General features: G+C 45.5%; 1 protein-coding gene across 30 annotated transcripts in view; it reads right to left on the reverse strand.

Annotated features, from left to right (window-relative positions):
• The window catches only part of ARHGAP27 (Rho GTPase activating protein 27), a 1125989-nt gene that overhangs the window by 176699 nt on the left and 935490 nt on the right, over nt 1-13800 (reverse strand). For all 30 annotated transcript variants that reach the window (XM_085650850.1, XM_085650847.1, XM_085650970.1 and 27 more), the window contains one exon: nt 11415-11513. In XM_085650850.1, the coding sequence (XP_085506976.1) occupies nt 11415-11513 (99 nt within the window). The remainder of the gene's footprint in view (nt 1-11414; nt 11514-13800) is intronic.

Consider the following 13800-nt stretch of genomic DNA (forward strand, 5'->3'; position numbering starts at 1 on the left):
CGCGTCGCCCCCCTATGCGGATACATCAGCACTGTGTTCCGCATTGGGAGAGAGGATGCAGCATTGGCTGCAGGGGACACAAATTCAGGTTCCTTTTTAACATCTTCAATTTGGTTCCGGGATGCTGAGGGTAAACGTGACCTGAAAGCCAACAATGTTGGGACACCACTGGGTGTTTGGAAGTCCCTCACTCTTACGGACTCCCGCATTAGACTACGTGGACCAGCATGCACCTGGGTTCAGGGAAGCACGAGATGCAATACCCCTTTTTTCAACAGAGGCGGGGCTGAACATCCAGCCAATGAGAGGCGTCACAGGACATTAAATGACCACCAGGTGAGACGCTCTGTTTGGAAACCGGCACTGATGAAAGCTTACCGGCTGAAACGCGTCTGCCAAGCGTTTCTGAACATTTGCAGTTTTTTGTGCTTTTCTTCAAATCTTGGAATAAATCCTCTTTGTGCACCCCAGCATATGTCGGCCTCATTCTTCGTGTGGAGTGAGATTTGGACTTTATGTTTAAACCAGGAGCAGGCACTGGTTACCGGCATGCCCTCTCGGTCTGGAGCTACGCGCACGCCAGCAAAAAAAGTGGACTGTGTATTCAAGTACAGCGCGTCGCCCCCCTATGCGGATACATCAGCACTGTGTTCCGCATTGGGAGAGAGGATGCAGCATTGGCTGCAGGGGACACAAATTCAGGTTCCTTTTTAACATCTTCAATTTGGTTCCGGGATGCTGAGGGTAAACGTGACCTGAAAGCCAACAATGTTGGGACACCACTGGGTGTTTGGAAGTCCCTCACTCTTACGGACTCCCGCATTAGACTACGTGGACCAGCATGCACCTGGGTTCAGGGAAGCACGAGATGCAATACCCCTTTTTTCAACAGAGGCGGGGCTGAACATCCAGCCAATGAGAGGCGTCACAGGACATTAAATGACCACCAGGTGAGACGCTCTGTTTGGAAACCGGCACTGATGAAAGCTTACCGGCTGAAACGCGTCTGCCAAGCGTTTCTGAACATTTGCAGTTTTTTGTGCTTTTCTTCAAATCTTGGAATAAATCCTCTTTGTGCACCCCAGCATATGTCGGCCTCATTCTTCGTGTGGAGTGAGATTTGGACTTTATGTTTAAACCAGGAGCAGGCACTGGTTACCGGCATGCCCTCTCGGTCTGGAGCTACGCGCACGCCAGCAAAAAAAGTGGACTGTGTATTCAAGTACAGCGCGTCGCCCCCCTATGCGGATACATCAGCACTGTGTTCCGCATTGGGAGAGAGGATGCAGCATTGGCTGCAGGGGACACAAATTCAGGTTCCTTTTTAACATCTTCAATTTGGTTCCGGGATGCTGAGGGTAAACGTGACCTGAAAGCCAACAATGTTGGGACACCACTGGGTGTTTGGAAGTCCCTCACTCTTACGGACTCCCGCATTAGACTACGTGGACCAGCATGCACCTGGGTTCAGGGAAGCACGAGATGCAATACCCCTTTTTTCAACAGAGGCGGGGCTGAACATCCAGCCAATGAGAGGCGTCACAGGACATTAAATGACCACCAGGTGAGACGCTCTGTTTGGAAACCGGCACTGATGAAAGCTTACCGGCTGAAACGCGTCTGCCAAGCGTTTCTGAACATTTGCAGCTTTTTGTGCTTTTCTTCAAATCTTGGAATAAATCCTCTTTGTGCACCCCAGCATATGTCGGCCTCATTCTTCGTGTGGAGTGAGATTTGGACTTTATATATATATATATATATATATATATCCCAAACCGCTGGATGGAGTGACACCAAATTTGGCATAAAAGTAGCTTGTGGTCCAGAAAGCGCACTTGTTATTTTGTGTAAATACATTCAGTAGTTTTTGAACTTTAAAGGGAATTCAAATTTGTATATCTAGGGTCACGAAGCGTTCATGAATAATGATGATCTAGTGCAGAGATCGGATTGGCTGCCAACACTTCAACCAGGAAGTGTTATCAACCATTTTGGGACTCAGCTTAGACGAGTCCCCAAAAAAAGAAAATAAAGAAAAGGGGGCTGGGTAGGAATACCCTGACCTCCTATGTCTGGTGCAGGGGTCCCCAAGGGACCCCGCAAGGGCAAAATAATTGCTGTGAAATCACAAATATTTGAGAATTCACTGCAATAATAAATGTAATTTGAGATGTCATCAGTGATGCCACAATCTATGGAGTCATAAGCAGTGCATCGCGGGGGCATACATTTTAGTTAACTCATGTAACTATTACTACTAAATTTCACTGGTTTTGTAAGAGGGAAATCTGAGTCCAACTATAATGTCCTGTAAACTTTGCTATTTTCAGTGAATTTCTAAGGTTTTTTTAAATACCATTTCCTAACTATAACATACCTGTAACCTTTGTTTTTTTCTAAGGTATTTTTAATGTTATTTGCTAACTATAAAGTCCTTGTAACCCTGGTTTTGTTTAGTGAATATATATTAATGTGTGAATGTATTACGAATGTAGTTATTGTTAAAACCAACCTTTCCACTAGATGAAGCACATTTTTTTTTTGTTTAATAACTTTGGTGCAGTTTATTGAATCCTGATGGTATTTCAAAAAACTAGTGCAAAATTTAGTTCAGCTGCAGTCTTGAAAGTTTTGGGGAGATTCATCAAGCAGGGGCTGAGAAAAAGGGAGGGTCCCAAAACGGCTTTTCTCAATGCAATGTCAATGGGGATTTTGCAAATCCTAGACACTGCTACAGCCCGAATAGCTTGACGGATATAGACAACATTTGGCAGAAAGCTAGGTCTTGGTCTAGAAAAAGCTCTTCTTGCAATTTGGTGTAAATCTTTTCAGTAGTTTTGGGGTTATTAAAGAAATAAATGTGTAAAATCTAGAGACGCGCAACCTTTGCGGATCCCACAGTTTCCTGCAGTGTATCTGCGGGTACCCTCACAGGTAGGGATCAGTGGGTACCTGCAGGGGGAACCGTGGAACCAAACCCAATGGAAAAAAAAAACCTCACACAATCACACATCATACCCCTGCCGTGCAGGGTAAGTTACTTACCTGTAATCCTAGTTCTCTTCCAGGGGTATCCTCATCAAAGTCATAAGCACTGAATATTCCCGCCCATGTGCGGGGACCCCGGAAATAATAAAATTATATATGTAAAAACATACATATATACAGCTCTGTATATGTATAAACATATATCATTTTTTCCAAGCAAATGCAGCTCCCATAAAAGGCTAGGCAATTTAAATATACACATCCAATAACACATATATATATATATATATATATATATATATATATATATATATATATATAGGTATAACAATACACCTAAATCTTTTTTTTTTTTTTTTTAATGAGGTAAACACTCATGAGAAAGCAAAAAATAAAGAGAACAAACTGTGGAAAAAACACAGATGTACAACACATTGCCAGCCTGCAGGCTGCATTGCAATATAATACCATAGAGACTAAAAAGCCCTGTACAGGTAAAAACTGGCACCGTGCCTTTAAGGCAGCCCTGACTTCCATATCCCATCATGCCTCAGGGGTGACAGTTAGGTCAGTTGTTCTTTGCGGGACCGTAGTCCTAAACACAAAGATATATCCTTTCCATAATGAATAATACACTTCTTCTCATTTGCCTGGGGAGGTGGGTGGGTTGCTTATGACTTTGATGAGGATACCCCTGGAAGAGAACTAGGATTACAGGTAAGTAACTTACCCTTCTCTTCCAGGGGATCCTCATCAATAGTCATACGCACTGAATAGAGTAGCAAGCTCCCCTTCCACCTGCAGGCAAATGAAACTAAGGTTGTATCACCCATGGAGAAAGAGAATCATGAAAATGATTATGCATGGAACAGATTCCTCAAGGAGGCTTGTCCTACTTGAGTGTCTGCTCTGGTGTCCGAATCCAGACAATAATGCCTGGTAAAAGTGTGGACAGATCTCCAAGTGGCTGCCTTGCAGATCTCGGCGAGTGGGACATTATTGAGAAAAGCCGCGGTAGCCGCTTTTCCTCTTGTCGAATGCGCTTTAGGGCGCGCCCCCAATGGTTTCTGAGCCAGTTGGTAGGCCAATGTAATACTTGAAACAATCCACCTAGCAATGGAACGTTTGGATGCAGCAAAGCCCATACGGACAACCCCATAGTTCACAAACAATTGATCAGATTTCCTGACATTCTTAGTCCTATCTAGGTAGAATTTTAGGACCCTTTTGACATCTAGAGAATGCAACGCCCTCTCTGCCGGAGAGGAGGGGTTGGGAAAAAAGGTTGGTAAGGAGATGGCTTGGTTTACATGAAACTCCGATACCACCTTGGGTAGGAACGAAGGATGAGTTCTCATCACCACCCTATTTAGATGAAAAATAGTGTAGGGCTCTTTAGAACAGAGGGCCTGTATCTCACTGACCCTCCGTGCTGAAGTGATGGCTATTAAAAATGCTGTCTTCCATGTGAGGTGCTGTAGGGTAGCCTTATGAATAGGCTCAAAAGGAGAACCCATGAGCTTCGACAGAACCAAGTTTAGCTCCCAGGAAGGAGAGGGAGGTCTAACAGGGGGATAGACTTTCTTGAGCCCTTGCAAGAAATCCTTCACTACCTGCACTTTAAAAAATGACTGCTGTGAAGGCGAACGCCTGTATGCTGTTATGGCTGCTAGGTGAACCTTTATGGATGAAAATTTCAACCCTGCCCTCGCTAAATGTAGAAGATAGGGCAAAATTACATCCTCCTGGCATTTAGTGGGATCATAATGATGCTGAGCACACCATATATAAAATCTTTTCCACTTACAGAAGTAGGAGTGTCTTGTTGAAGGCCTCCTGGCTTCCTTCAGTATGGACATACACTCTTGAGGGAGGTTCAGATGGCCATACTGGAGGACTTCAGGAGCCATGCTGTTAAGCTCAGCGAGGGAAGGCTGGGATGGTAAATCTTCCCCTGCATCTTGGATAGCAAGTCTGGCCTGCACGGCAGCCGCTTGTGGGGTCGGATCGACATGTGTAGGAGATCCGTGTACCACCACTGCCTCGGCCAGTCCGGTGCTATGAGGATCATCTTGGCAGATGAATTCTGCAACTTGGTCACCACCTTGGGGATTAGTGGGAGAGGCGGAAAAGCGTACACAAATGTCATTGACCAATTGATCAAAAGGGCATTCCCTAGGGATCCTGGTCGATGGTATCTTGAGGCGAAGCCTCGGCATTTTGTGTTTTGCTCGTCCGCGAAGAGGTCCACTTGCGGACGCCCCCATTCCCCGAAGATGTCTTCTAACACTTCGTCGTTGATTACCCAGTCCTCTGGCTCTTGAAAATGCCGACTGAGTAAGTCTGCTTGCACGTTGAGTTCTCCTGGTAGGTGCACCGCTTTCAATGAGATGTTCCTTGCTAGGATCCAGTGCCACAGGGACTGAGCTTCCAGCGAGAGCGTTCTGGATCGAGTACCCCCCTGCTTGTTCAGGTAGTACATTGTGGTGGTATTGTCCGTCTGCACTAGAATGGTACTCGTCGTGATCGCAGGCAGGAACGCTTTGAGGGCTAGGTGGACTGCCCTGAGCTCCAGCATGTTGATGTGGTACAACTGCTCGCTGCTGGACCACTGTCCCTGAGTTTGCAGAGTCCCAAAATGCGCACCCCATCCCTGAAGGGAAGCGTCGGTGATTAAGGTCTGAGTTGGGGGCTCTTGATGGAAGGGGATCCCCACTTGTAGATTCCTTGGCTTCAGCCACCACTTGACTGACTGTTTGGCTGCAGAGGAGAGGCAAACCTTTTCTTCCCACAGGGAGTTCCTTTGATCCCATTTGTCCTCGAGATCTTGCTGAAGAGGACGCATCCTTAGCCTGGCATTGGGCACTAGGAAGATGCAGGATGCCATGGCTCCTAGCAGAGAAGAGATTTGCCTTGCCGACGACAGATTGTTGGTTATAATCTGCCTGCCTTTTAGCATAATGGATGACTGTCTTTCTTCCGAAGGAAACACTTTTCCTACTACGGAGTCTATAGTTGCGCCCAGGTAGTGGATCCTCTGCGTTGGTGTAAAATTGGACTTTTTGGCATTCACTCTGAGACCCAACTTGCAACATAAGTTCAGGCATAGCGACAGCTGTGACCGCACATTCTGTGGTGATGAGCCCTTTATTAGCCAGTCGTCTAGGTAGGGATAGACGAAGACTCCTGCGCGCCTCAGAGCAGCCGCTACTACTGCCACGCATTTTGTGAATACTCGAGGAGCTGACTTCAGGCCAAATGGGAGGACTTTGAACTGATAGTGAGAGTTGCCTACCACAAACCTGAGAAATTTTCGATGATTCCTTAGGATGGGAATATGGAAATATGCATCCTGAAGGTCCAATGAACACATCCAATCGCCCATCCGGAGAAGAGGATATATTTGGTGGAGCGCCAGCATGCGAAATTTTTCCTTTCTTATGTGTTTGTTCAGTATCCGTAGGTCTAAAATGGGTCTGAACTCTACCTTCACACTCCTCTTTTGAATGAGAAAGTATCTGGAGTAAACTCCCTTTCCTCTTTGGTTTAAGGCCACTTTCTCTATTGCAGATTTGAGTAGAAGCGTCGCTACCTCTTCTCTGAGCTGCTTTAGATGCTGGGATGAATTGACAGGAGGAATCGATGGGGGGTGACTTCTGAAACGAAGCGAGTACCCATGACGCAGTATATTCAGTACCCACTTGTCCTTTGTGATGGACTGCCACTCTGGAAGATGATGTGCAACACTTCCTCCCACCGGAGCGGTGGACAGCATCGGAGGAAGCGGCTTCTCATTGCTTCCCCGGAGCTTTGTTTCCAGCATTAGACTGCCTGTTACCCCGTCCCCTGGATGGCTTGCGGGACTGGTATTGCTGTTTCTTTTGACCTTGCTGGTCCTGGTTCTTTTGCCAATGAGGGGTTTGAACCCTCTGTTGGTAACTGCGCCTGTCATTTCCCTTGCGGTGTCGAAACTCTTTTCTCTTTTCAAGCCCGACGGCTTTCATGGTCTCCAGCTCTGCCTTCATACGGGCCATTTCTTCGTCTGCATGGGACCCAAAAAGAGAACTACCGGAGAAAGGCAGATTTAAAATTCTTGCCTGTGCTTCCGGTTTCAGGGCCGTCAATCTAAGCCAGGATGATCTTCTGGCTGTGACTCCATGTGCATATTCATGCGCTGCCAGTGTTGCCCCGTCCGCCGCTGCACTTATGATCTGGTTAGAAACCAGACTCCCCTCATGCAAAATCTCTTCAAAGTCCCGTCTGTCCTCTGATGGAACTTTGTCAATGAACCTCTGCAGAGAGTCCCATAATGACCTATCGTAGCGCCCCAGAAGCGCCGAGGCACTCGCCACCTTTAAGCTTGAGGATGCTGAGCCGCAAACTTTCCTCCCCCAGGAGTCTTGTGTCTTACTGTCCTTATCTGGTGGTACCGTTGAAGACCCAGCCACTGCATGTGTCTTCCTGGCAGCGGCGGTGATGACAGAGTCCGGTGGAGGATCTGATTTAAGGAATCAAGGATCCTCCGGAGCTGGACGGTACTTTATTAGAATTCTCGCCGGCGCCGTTTTGGTGGTTGCTGGTGTGAGAAAGATATCCATTACCGGTTGTAACAAACCGGGGACTAATGGCAATAACGGGCGTGACACTGTGCGTTCATGAAGAGTTTCAAAGATTATGGATGAAGTGGTCTCCTGAACCGGCATAGGGATATTTAATTTTGTAGCTCCTCTACACAACACTTCCTGAAACGTAGAAATATCATCTACCGGAGATACCCGAGAGGGTGGCGTCTCCGAGAGTGTCGGTGAATAATCCCTTTTGGATGATCTGGAAGAAGGGGAGGTAGAAGGGGTTCTACGGCGCCTTTTCTCTGATCTGGTCGACTCTCTTCTGCGGGAGGGAGACCTAGATCGCCTTCTTGGTGCTCGAGAGTGACTTCGGGATTCTCTTTCTCGAGATCTTGGTCTGATCGGTGTCGCTGGGAATACCACGCCCCTTATTCTTGTTAGCGATGCCTTTATTGCGTCTGGCATAGCAGGGTCCTGAGGCATCTCCCTTACGGGACTTTGAGGTACCGCATTGTCCTCCTCCTGCGAACTTTCTCTTGCAGGTATTGGAGATTGATGCACAAGCTCTGGTGATTCGGATCTTGAACCTGAGCCCTCTGATCCTGAAGGCGAGATAGATATGAGACGCGGTGACTCAGGAGTTGTATATATCAGTCTATGAGGAGATTTTCGCCTTGAGACTGGTCGAATCGTGAGGCGAACATGTGACACCTCCTGCGTACCCTCAACAGAGGGCTGCCTCGACGGTGATAGGCCTATCACCGGAGATCTTTGGCTCGAATCTTCGAGGCTCCGAGCTTCTTGTCTCGACGTCGAGATTATCTTCGACGGAGGCTTCATGTACCTCACCAAAGCTTTGGAGACCTGTGAGGACGGAGGCACCTGCCTCGACGTCGACTCCGACGGAGGCACCTGCCTCGACGTCGACTCCGACGGAGGCCTCTGCCTCGACGTCGACTCCAACGGAGGCCTCTGCCTCGACGTCGACTCCGACGGAGACTCCTGCCTCGACGTCGGCCCTGACGGAGGCGTCTGCCTCGACGTCACTCCTGACGGAGACTTCTGTCTCGACGTCGAATGCTCCGACGACGTCGAAAACCTCTTCGCCGTCGAACGATGTTTCCTCGACGGCGATCTTGATCTTGATCTTGACGGCGATCTTGGTCTCGACGTCGACTGTGGTGGAGATCGCCTACGTACTTCTCGCGACGTCGAATGATGTCTCGCCGACCTCGAGCGATGTCTTTCTTCAGACGTCGATCGATCTTCTCTTGACGTCGACAGATGCTTTTTCGACGTTGAACTGTGGCGCCGAGTCCTCGACGCCGAGCTTTTAGACGCCGTCGACGTCGAACGCATCCGCTTCGACGCTGAATCTAAAGTCGACGACGATTTTCTCTTTGCAGCATGACTTCCCCTTGACTCCTCACCTCTCCGCGACGATCCTGCCGCTGGAGTCTTCGACGCCGAGCCCGACGTCGATGGGGAGCAAACAGGGACCAACTGCTTCGACGTCAACCGTTCTGCTAGGCCATACAGCCTAATCCTCTCCCTCTCCTTTAAAGTCCTTTTGGAAAGGTCTTCACAATGATGGCATGTGGGAGAGTTAGGTGCAAGCGGGAAGGATGGCAGCTGAGCATGGTCGAAGGCCGTATGTGGCGGTTGTTAGATTAACATACGGCAATTATATATTACTTTACATTAAAAAACACATACAAATTCACTGAAAAAATTCAGTTTACAGAGACGTTATAGTTAGGTTACCGTTTTATGCACACAAAACCATAGAAATTCAGCTGTTATACTTATAGTTATCTGAAGAAACTTTAACTCACGCCGCTAAGTAACATTAGGCCAGAGGTATAGTTTCTCAACATGAAGTATAACTATAAGTGTAACTACAACTGTTGGATTTCTATGGTCTTGTGTGATTAAAACATGAACCTAACTATTTCTTCCCTGTAACCTTTAGTTTTTTCACTATATATAATATATGTTTGCTGCAAAGGGGAGAAAGGAGGCAATATCCAATGCCTGAGTAAGGGGACAGCAGGAGGCTTTGTTTCATCCAACTGGGCACTCAAGCTGGACTATAGCTCAGGTCCGAGTTTGGGGCATCACATGGTGTTTGGAGTGTCCCTGCCACTGTGCAGACATCCATCTGGACTACATTACCCTGCATGCATCTGCCTGGGAGGATGATGGCGTGATGCAGGTACACCTTTAATTGGAGGAGGGGTCGAATACCACCTGATTGGGAGCGGTCAACTTATCAACTGAATTTTGCCTGACCCCCAGAGAGACTATGGAGTATGTGAGACCGGCACTGAGAGGACGCAACACGCAAGTTTAATCTTTAAATAAAGCCTTTGAAAGACCCCGGAGTGTGTCGAGCCTTATCTTACCTGGGAGGAGGCACTGATATATATATATATATAAAATTCAATGAAAAAAAACAAAGGGTAAAGTAATGTTATAGCTAGATGAAATGTTCAGTAACAATGAAAGGTTTTACACTCTAAAAACCACAGAAATTCACCATTTATAGTCATCTCAAGTAACTAACTCGTGCCCTAGGGTAACCAAAACTTTCATCCGGGACATGCAGTTTTCTCATCAATAATTTAATAGTAAATGTTGCAGTGATATTATCTTTGCTATCATAAAAATGTCATGAATTAAAAAATATGTCAGGGAGGCAGGGGGTTGGCCACAGGACAAGCATCCAACCCCACATTGCACACAGCCATTGACCGTGCTTGGCGGGCGGGTTGGCCCCAGGAACTGGCCCTGGGGACCCATCCCCAGGGCCTTTTCTTTTTTTAAAGGAGCAGAGGGCTGTGTGGCCATCCTACCTGAGCCTCATTAGGCCCTGGGTATCCCAGGGCCCGTTGTACTTTAAAAGGGGATGGGGGGGTCATGTGGCCCTCTCCCTGAGTTTTTTCAGGCTCTGGGGACCCCATCTCCCAGGGCCGTATTTCTTTCAAAAGGGGGGGGGGGGGTTTATTAAGCACTAATCAGACCAGTGGGGCCTCATATCATTGCACTTGAAAGATGTTGTACCAGTTAAACGCATACTTATTTACATTAAACTATATTCATAACTGAGAATAGGCACATTCAAAACTGTTACACAAGAATGTACACATTCAATACAGTGAGTTTAAGAGAACGGGATCCAAAGTCTACTGAGTCTGACAAAAGGTTCATATACAGGTGAAAATACTGTGAAAATTGTAGAGTAGAATTCAATAGTAGTGTATTTAGGAAGAATTTAAATAAGGCTGAGTTAATGAAAATATGCCTATTAAATATGTGCATTAGGAGTATAAGATCCAAGAACAATGGAGATTGAAGTAGGACTTGTGGTGTAGAGAGGGCGAGTTCTGGTTATGAGTACCAAGTGAATACTTAACATATTAGATGTAGTAAGTTTCTCCATATCATTTGCATCGGCTGTTTAAAATAGCACAGGAAGCATAAGTATATATGAGATTCCAAGTAGGACCACATGTACAGCTATCATGTGGTGCATGTTCTCCTTGTTTCAAGTCCAATACCTGACCAGGTCACCCCATTCCAACACATACTTAAGCTGATTAAATCCAAATAATTTATGTGCTAACCAATCATGTATCCACGTACTTTAAATGTTCTCAGATTGGAATAGCTGATGCATTTTAGCTGAACACTACAAACGTACACTCCAATCTTTGCACTGAGATATATACTAGTATGCAGATTTCAATGTTGTATTAGGAAAGATACTGTTGAATGGAATTTCAAAACACATTCTAGAACAAGATTTTCTCTGAGAGCCTTCTGTACTTCTGTGTCGGAGTTATTTTTGTGACTTACCATCGTTTGGATGCTGTCCAATATAAGGTTATACCAATCTCTTGCTATGGAATCTTTGTCATGCTGGACAAGATATTCCGAACCTCCCCGTGTTTTCAGCTGTACAGGGATGAAATACACACACATTATTATGAACTCTTGCACGATTATTGAGAATGCAGTTATTAAAAAATCCCAAAAGTGCATTGATTTAAAGAGTGCAAACATGTCATCTATGTTGATCTGCGAACTGAAAATGGCTTTTTTGCAGACTTGTCTATTTGTCCACGTGCATCAATTAATTAATACCCCAGTCTTGCTTCTATCTTGTAAATGTTTGTAGATTTACCCATAATACAATCTGATATTCTTGTTTGATCCACTCAGGCGGGTCCACTCTACTCTATACAACAATTTGTTTATGTATGTAATAGGTTTTGAAAAATCTTAGCTTCTGTCCCATGGGTCTAGTCCTCGGTATGAAAAATTCAAATATATAAAAAGAAATAAGTCAGGAGAATTCCAGGGAAATCTGATCCTAGCATTCAGTTTCACTTCAAAAGCTGCTGACCAGAATAATCCACAGAAATAAATAGTTTGGAATGATGTGGTAAGCATGTTTACATAACTAAATGTGTTGGTCCCAGCATTCCCAACTTGTGAACAAGAGTTCTGGCGATTAGGGCAAAAATTTGGGATAATACAGTCAAATCTCAGAAAACTATGTGAATGTTTGAAATGTCCAGGAAGAATGGTTGGAAATTATCCATATGCATAAAGAACGTCCGGAGCCTCGTCATTCTGAAAAAGTTATAGTGGAGTAATTAAAAAAAAAGTTAAACTATCCCAACTTACATCAACCTGAAGTGTACATTCTGCTGTCAAAGTTAGACAAAGTGATCATTCAGCAACATTTACCTTAGGATCAGCACTTAATTTCAGCCGTTGGTTTGATCCGGAGCAAGAGAGATGATTAAACTTGCCTTACGGTGCAGCAAGCACATTGCTCCCCTTGCACAAGCAACTTGGCTAGAGCATAAACGATCCTGACCTAAGATCTATTAGGTGGGGCTGGGTAGTAAAGAACCCTTCCAACCCTCGATATTGTTAAGGGAACTGTTATTGCAGATTACAAACACCTGTCCAAACTCCACAGTGAGTTGAGAAGTGAGGAGCTGGCAAACAGCCATGACAAGTTATTGGGTATAAAAAGGGAAGTGCTGGGAAAGGATAGAAGAAAAGTGAAATCTTAACCAAGGCCTGATTCTTGGTATAATAGTGCTTGTAGAGTGCCTTAAGGTGACCTCCTTGCCTCCATTAAAACTAGATCCCAAATAGAGTTAGTTAACTCTAGTGCACACTATTGGAAAGTGCTTATAAATGCAAAGAGGGAGTAGGAGAATTCGTTATGGGTGAACCTGCATTTTGGAGAACAGTTGTTGCGGCTTCAAGTGGACGTAAGCTAACGCTTGATTTTAGCATCCAACCAGATGAGTGGGTAATGCATTTTAGTCAGTTGTACTCAAATAAGTCTAGGGCAGTGAATGCTAGTGGTGTTTCATTAGATAGTGGTGCCCTTTTTGAGCCCAGCAATTTGAAATGTTCACTAAGTGAGACCAAAAAGGCAATTAATTCTTGTGTTTCAGGCCGTGCCCCAGGTCCTGGCAGGATTCCTAGTGATCTGTATAGAGAAAACCCAGAAATTTGGGGGCCATACATAAACCTGCTCTCTAACAGTATCCTAGCTGGTATAGACATCCCCACTCTTGGAAGCTAGCTGAAATTGTTACCATCTTCAAGAAGGGTGATAGTGCACTTACAGCCAAGTACAGGCCTATCGGTCTGATAGAATCCCTCCTGAATGTATTTTTTTAAGCATGTGCTTGTTCATCTTCAGTATTGGCTTTGTGAGGGGAATTTTATTTCAGATTGGCAGGCAAGTTTTATATCAAATACAAGTACTATAGATCAGATCTTTCGGTTTATTTGGATTTACTGGAGGGAACTGATATGTTCCCTTTGTTGATCTTCGATCAGCATTTGATATGGTTCCAAGAGACAAGCTATGGGGTGTTTTAGAAGAAATGGGAGTTCTGGCTCCCCTTCTATCTTACAAGTGGACACCTTGGCCCAAGTGAGGAGGGGCGAGGACGGCTTAGCGCCCATGCTTTTCACTCTGTATATAAATTATTTCTAAGTCGCCACAGGGGCTCCAGCAACTGCTGAATGATTTACAGCCATTTTGTCTGGAGCGGAGCATGGAGTTTAATAGCTCCAAGACCAAATGCAGGGTTTATTCTCCAGACTAACAACTCCGTGTAGGAGGCAGTTGCTTGTGGTTGATATCCCTCTAGCAGTAGTGGCTGAGTTTGATCATCTTGGCATGAAATTTACAAGAAATCTATGT

Source organism: Triturus cristatus, chromosome 1_1, assembly GCF_964204655.1.
Source record: "Triturus cristatus chromosome 1_1, aTriCri1.1, whole genome shotgun sequence".
NCBI lineage: Eukaryota > Metazoa > Chordata > Amphibia > Caudata > Salamandridae > Triturus > Triturus cristatus.